General features: G+C 38.2%; 1 protein-coding gene across 1 annotated transcript; it reads left to right on the top strand.

The window, feature by feature from the left end:
• Nucleotides 1-1,739: 1,739 nt before the first annotated feature.
• On the top strand, nt 1,740-2,336 carry LOC148786672 (uncharacterized). The gene has a single exon (XM_088886226.1). It carries the CDS (start codon nt 1,740-1,742, stop codon nt 2,334-2,336), a length of 597 nt encoding a protein of 198 aa, XP_088742352.1.
• Nucleotides 2,337-6,620: the final 4,284 nt, after the last annotated feature.

Below are 6,620 nucleotides of genomic sequence, written 5' to 3' on the forward strand. Positions count from 1 at the left end.
CTGCGCGAGCACGCGTGGTGGCAGTGAACCAGCACGTGCGTACAACCGCTGTGCTGTTGTTGCTATTGATGGCTGACGGCTGAGCCATTTTTTCTCCCTTTTTCTGAAAAATTAGTTTTTTTAATTTCCATAATTTTTCTCATAAATATTAATTTTTGCTGATTTAATTTTGGAGAAAATTAGATTTTTTCTAGAATTAAATTGCTTTAGTTAATTTGATTAATATGCATGCAGGAGATGCATGAGGCTTAATCATCTATTTGAGTTGAAAATTTTAAACTTATTGTTTAATGCATATAATTGAATGTCGTAATATTTGATACGGCGATAATTTTTGGAATATTCATTTTCTTGTCTAGCATGATTAATTGTTATTATGTGCTACAATAGATGTGAATGGATGATCACGGAGCCCTGCATGTATGTCGCTTAATTTTTTGGTGGGCGGGCCCGTGTGCCCTTGTGATTTATTTTCTCCTTCCTCCTTATTTTTAGCCTTGAAATAATAATGCTTGCTTGCTCCCTGCTATCTACTCCCCCTGATTTCTGATCGGGGTTTCTTTTTAAATTATAATGAGAGTAGTATAGAATTTTTTGTGAGGCTTTTTATTTTAAGCAAGCCTATGCAGAAGAAGGTCCATGGAGAAAAAGGTCCATGAAAGAGGAGGCCCACGGAGATGGCGGTCCATGGAGATATCACAAAGCCATCTACATGTTCATGGGCAATATATAATAGCATGGGGGCACCCTAGACTAATCATAGATTCACTGCGGGCTCAGTGGGTCGCGCTAGGCTCATAATCATCCAACAGGGGTACGCTAGGTTTAATTGCATGCGATGTGCTTATTTAAATGCTTTAAATATTTGATATTTATGCATGCAATGTTGATTTGTGATGAGGTCTTGGTCTAAAACTTAAAACAACTCTCACTTGGTTGGACCAAGTTTAATATTAGGCCCATAATGAATTTGGATCATAATGCTTTTGATATGTCCAAATCTTCCATCCACAACAATGTGGTGAGGAAGCTATTGATACCCAAGTGTGGTCTCACGAGTCGTGGCATATTTGGTATAGAGGAAAGGTGCACCATTATTGTGAACAAAGGCATGTTTACCATTTTTCTATCTCACTAGTCGTTGGGGGCGACAAATGAAATGTGATTTGGTTGATGGGTCGGGCCTAACACCAAATAACATGATTTGCTTGGAATCCTCAGAATCATGTGAAGAGGTGAGGCAAAAGATATTGGGAATCTCATGGGATGAGAATGGTATTGGATACCTCCCACGAGGCTTTTGCCATGTAAATCATAAAAGTGGGGCTTGAAAAATTTGCTTGTGGATCCCAAGCCCACTAGAAAATGTTATTCCCAAAATCCTACTTGAGAGTGGGGGCTTTCATAGAAATAGGGGGAGAGTTAAAGACTAAAGCCCAAGTTTTTAAGCTAAATTATAATATTACAATCATTCATTGATTTCTGTTTGATTTTCTATTGTCTAGAAAATGTCTAAGATTCCTTTGGCCATGATAATGGAGACTAATAAATTCAATGGCATGAACTACAAGGACTGGCTGCTAAACCTGAGGATTGTCCTAGATTTCGAGAATCAGGGCTATGTATTGAATAAGTCACTCCCAACGGCCTTGCCGATGGGGTCCTTGCATGAAGAATGTGTCACATTCCAGAAGTAGCTTGAGGACAATCGCAAGGTCCGCAGTATCATATTGACTTCAATGTCCAATGACATCCAAAAGCAATATGATAGGCTGGATGATGTTTTCTCAATAATGCTCTGCATGAAGGAAGTTTATACGATTCCCGATAGGCATATTAGATATGCCGCCACAAAAGCATTCTTCGGGACCAAGATGGCCAAAGGATCGTTTGTACTAAGTCATGGGGTTAAGATACTATCCCTAGTGGAGAAGCTCGAAAAGCTTAAAGTTGGGCTTGACAATGACATGTACACTAACGTGATCCTTCAGTTATTTCCTCCGTCCTATGACCCATTTATTATTAACTACAACATGAATGGACTTAAGAAGTGTATTCATGAGTTCATTAATATGCTGGTCCAATATGAGGCGATGACCTACAAGTCTATGCCGGCGGTATTGGTCGCAGAGGCTTCAACCTCCAAAGCGAAAGGTGAGAGAGCCGGATGTTGGAAGAAGAAAAGTGGCAAGAAAAAGGCCATCGCAACCACTGCTAGCGCTCCGAGCGCCCCTACTGCTCCCATGGGAATGAAAAAACAAAAAGAGAAGGTTGATGGTTCTGAGCGGTCAAAGGCAATTGATGTCTGCATGCATTGCCAAGGAAAGCGGCATTGAAAGTGGGAGTGCCAACAACTACTCTCCAACCTAGGTATGTTTGTGATTGAAGTGAATATGATAACTAATTCTGCTTCTTGGGTATTGGATACTGGCTTTGGAGCTAACATCTGCAATAACTTGCAGGTGTTGGAAAGAAGCACAAAGCTAAGTAAGGATGACAAGATTCTAAGGCTAGGCGATGGGAACGCTTTCATTGCAGAAACTGTGGGATCTCTCGACTTAGTTATTAGTGATCATATTCGTATAGAATTAAAAGCTGTTATTATGTACCGAACATGATAAAGAATATTATCTGCATTCCTATTTTAAACAATGATGGTTATACATTTCCGATCAATAAAAATAGTTTTTATTTGATGATTGAAAATAATTATCATCTGCTTAGTACATTAGTAAATGGTCTTCTTTTTTCTCCAACAATCTAGTTGGATTATGATTACCCAACACAAATGAAAATTAGATAATCATGAAAATGCATAATTATGGCTCGAAAGGTTAGGACATATCTCTAGAGATAGGATGAGAAAGTTGGTAGACTCAAGGAGTCTAGAGGTTGACGATTTGGACAACCTACCAACTTGCGAATCCTGTCTGAAAGGGAAAATGACCAAGAAGCCTTTTGTTGGACAAAGTGCGCTTGCAACTCCGGCTAAAGGAGGATACTTATACTTCATAACTTTTACCGATTATCACTCATGGTATGGTTATGTTTACCTAATGAGGTACAAGTTTGAGGCCTTTGGAACATTGAAGGAATACAAACTTGAAGTCGAGAATCAAACTAGCCATAAAATTAAATCCTCCAGTCAGACCAAGGTGGAGTGTATTTAAATGGTGAATTCATTTGTTATTTAAAAAAGATTGAAATTCTCTTTCAATGGACTCCTCCTGGAACGCCACAACTTAATGGCATGGCTGTGATGGGTGTCAAATACACAAAAAATATTATCCTATTAAAAACTTGTGAAAGTGATGAGCAGGGTCGTATCCATAGGGATTGGTTTTAAATTAATTCCTTCAAGAGTAGAAATAAAATAAAAATAAGGGGGTTTTGATTAAAAATCTAGATCTAAAATTAAACAGAAGAAAAGAGTATTTAAAAAAGGAGTAAATATGAGAAGAGTGTTCCAGTTAAAGACAAGATCATGCTTAATTCCATGGACGATCATAGATGCAAACAGAAAAATCATTCACAATAGATAAATTGGTTATGGCCATTGGTACGACCTAACGACCTCACCTTTCCTTACGTTGTGGATAGTCAAGAAAAGTCCGTTGAGTAGATCTCTAATCAGAAAACAACGTTGGGAACACCCTCTAAATTTAATTTACTGACAGGATTAAGAACTAGAAAGATCCATTCTAACCCATAAATTCCTACGAGAATTTATTTATGTTAGATTATGCATTCCCCACAACATAATCAAAAACTTCTAGATAAGCAGTTATGTTGTGTTATCAGTAATTATTGAATTAAATAAACAATTACGGATTTGCAAAATCATTTGGCTAGGCAAATACTCTTGATAATGAACAATGTGCCCTATCATTCATAAATCAAACTATTTGTAATAAAAGCATATAGAATAACACAAATATCAATGTGTATGAGAGTACAAAGCATAAATTAGATATCACCACACATAAGAATTAAACATTCACCAAGTCTTTAATCGGAATGAGAGAATTTAGCTAAACATGCGCATAAAAGAACGCATCAATAGTAAAGTGAGAAAATATCATAAAAGCGCAGAAAATAGAGAGACAAGAATTCAAGGTTTGAAATTCCCAAGAGTCAAAAGTGTCTTCAAAGTTAATTACATCACATATACATATTAACTGGATACCTAATTCTACTAGGATTGAAAAGGTAGATTCCTAATTGAACTAAAAGACTAAAGGAAACAAAATTATTATCCGAATTAAACTCCTCCAGCAAAAGGTGTTCCTCATTCATAAAAAAGGTAGTCCAATCAACTCCAAATTTTTGCCAAAAGTCGAGTTTGAGTCTTTTCTTTTGCAGATGAGAATCTGCCAGTTAGGTGTGGGCACACTTAGCTATTTCTCCAAATCTGTCCAAATTTCCATCTTGGTTCTTTTCTTTATTTTTCATTCAATTTTTCCTTAATAGACTAATGCTGCAAAATAATATTTAATTAGGAGTATTTTGGTCACAAAAAAGGTCAACATGTCACATGACATAAGCACAAAATGCCATCGTATCAGGCTGAAAGGAGGAATCGAACCCTTTTGGACATGGTTCGATCCATGATGAGTTTAACGGAATTGCCTCCTTCCTTTTGGCGTCACGCTCTTGAGACGACGGTCAAATTAATTAACATGGCATCATCTAAGATGGTGTCTCGAATTCTATATGAGATATGGCATGGGAAGCCTGCGTCCTACAAGTACTTGAGAGTATGGGATAGCCCCGCATATGTTAAGAGGCTAGTGCGAGACAAAACTAGACTCAAGGTCTCGTCTGTGCAGATTTGTCGGATATCTGAAAGAAACTATGGGAAACTACTTCGGTGATCCATCTGAGCAAAAAGTTTTTGTCTCAAAAAATGTTGTGTTCTTGGAAAAGGGTTTTCCTGCAAATAGCTGACGCGATGAGGTGCTACTTGAGAAAACAAGTGAGACACCTCAGTAGAACAAAGGAACATCATTTGAGCCTATAGTTCCCACTAATAGTGCTCCAATCGTTCATAGGTCGACCAAGGAATTACGACCACCTGATAGGTACAGATTCCTAGGACTGATTAGTCAATTAGAAAATGATCCAAAGATGTACGGAGAAGCAATGTCGGATATCGATTCAAATTAGTGGCTTGAGGCCATGAGATCCAAAATGGACTTGATGGGTTCAAATCAAGTTTGGACCCTTGTAGACACACCTAAAGGCGTTAAGCTTGTTCGGTGCAAATGGGTCAACAAGCATAAGCTTGGAGCTAACCGGGAGGTTACAACCTTCAAGTCTAGGCTCGTGGCAAAAAGTGTCTCATGGCAGATTAGGAGATAGAGTTGGGCGTGGGCGTGGGCATGCCTAACTCGACTTAAGAAAAATGCTTCCGAACATATTAGGTGGTTGGGTTAGGCGTGGGCACGCCTAACTCGACTTCACGAAAGTGCCTCCCAAAAGATCAGATAACTAAATTGGGCGTGGGCACGCATAACTATAAGGTCATTTTATGTTCACCTTGACCTGTAAAAATCAATGTTAGGTGACCACAATAGTCACAAGAAGTAAGATGAGAGAAAAATGAGAAAAATAAGAGAAACAAAATGCTTGGATTGCCTCCCAAGAAGCGGTTTTCTTTAACGTCCTTGGCTAGACGTTGTTGTGCCTCAACTTAAATGAGTTGGCCACACCTCGTGATGGTGTGAATTTAGGAGAACTTGGAGGTGCATGGATAACTTCTTCCTCAAACTTATGTTTTCACGAAAGACTTTGTTCTTGTAAGTTATTTGACTCGAGATGAGACTTTTGTTGATTATCATATTGAATGCTCCCCCACCATCGAACATAGCATTTTCTCGCACCAAAGGGTCAATATAATCTATGAGAAACATAGAATTCCATCATTAGAATTTTGCATGGTAGCACCAGTACTAAAACTCACAACATCATTGTCAAATTCCATAGAGAGAAGTTTGACATCAACATCAATTTTGGTTTTAGTGGTTTAAAGGAATGACCTTCATAGCAAGATGGATGTGAAATTGGGAGAATTATCCCCCATCATATGAAGCACATAAAATCAGCCAGAAAAACCAATTCATTGACTTGTACAAATACATCCTCAAGAACTCCTTCTAGGTAAACCACGGAGCAGTCGGCAAGTTGAAGAATAACCCCGTTTCTTTCAATGGGCAAACATTAAAAAGATTCATAGATAGTAAGAGGCATAACATTGACTGAAGCACCTAAATCACACATGGCCTTTTCTATTCCAATATTTGTCATTTTACAAGGGATAGAAAACGTACCTGGATCTTTGCATTTAGAAGGTAGTTTTGTTTAAAGAATGGCGGATACATTTTCTCCCACACTTACCCTTTCATTACCTCTCAATTTGGATTTGATGGTACACAACTCCTTGAGAAACTTTACATAGCGAGGTATTTATTTAATTGCATCGAGCAAAGGAATATTAACCTCAATTTTGTGTAAAGTTTCTAGAATCTTCTTCTCCTCTTCCTCCTTTTTGGACTTGATAAATCTATTCGGGAAGGGAGGTTTGGGCACGAACACCTTGGACTGTCCTCGCTGGCGTGGTT

Source organism: Sesamum indicum, linkage group LG10 (assembly GCF_026168435.1).
Source record: "Sesamum indicum cultivar Baizhima isolate 11 linkage group LG10, ASM2616843v1, whole genome shotgun sequence".
NCBI lineage: Eukaryota > Viridiplantae > Streptophyta > Magnoliopsida > Lamiales > Pedaliaceae > Sesamum > Sesamum indicum.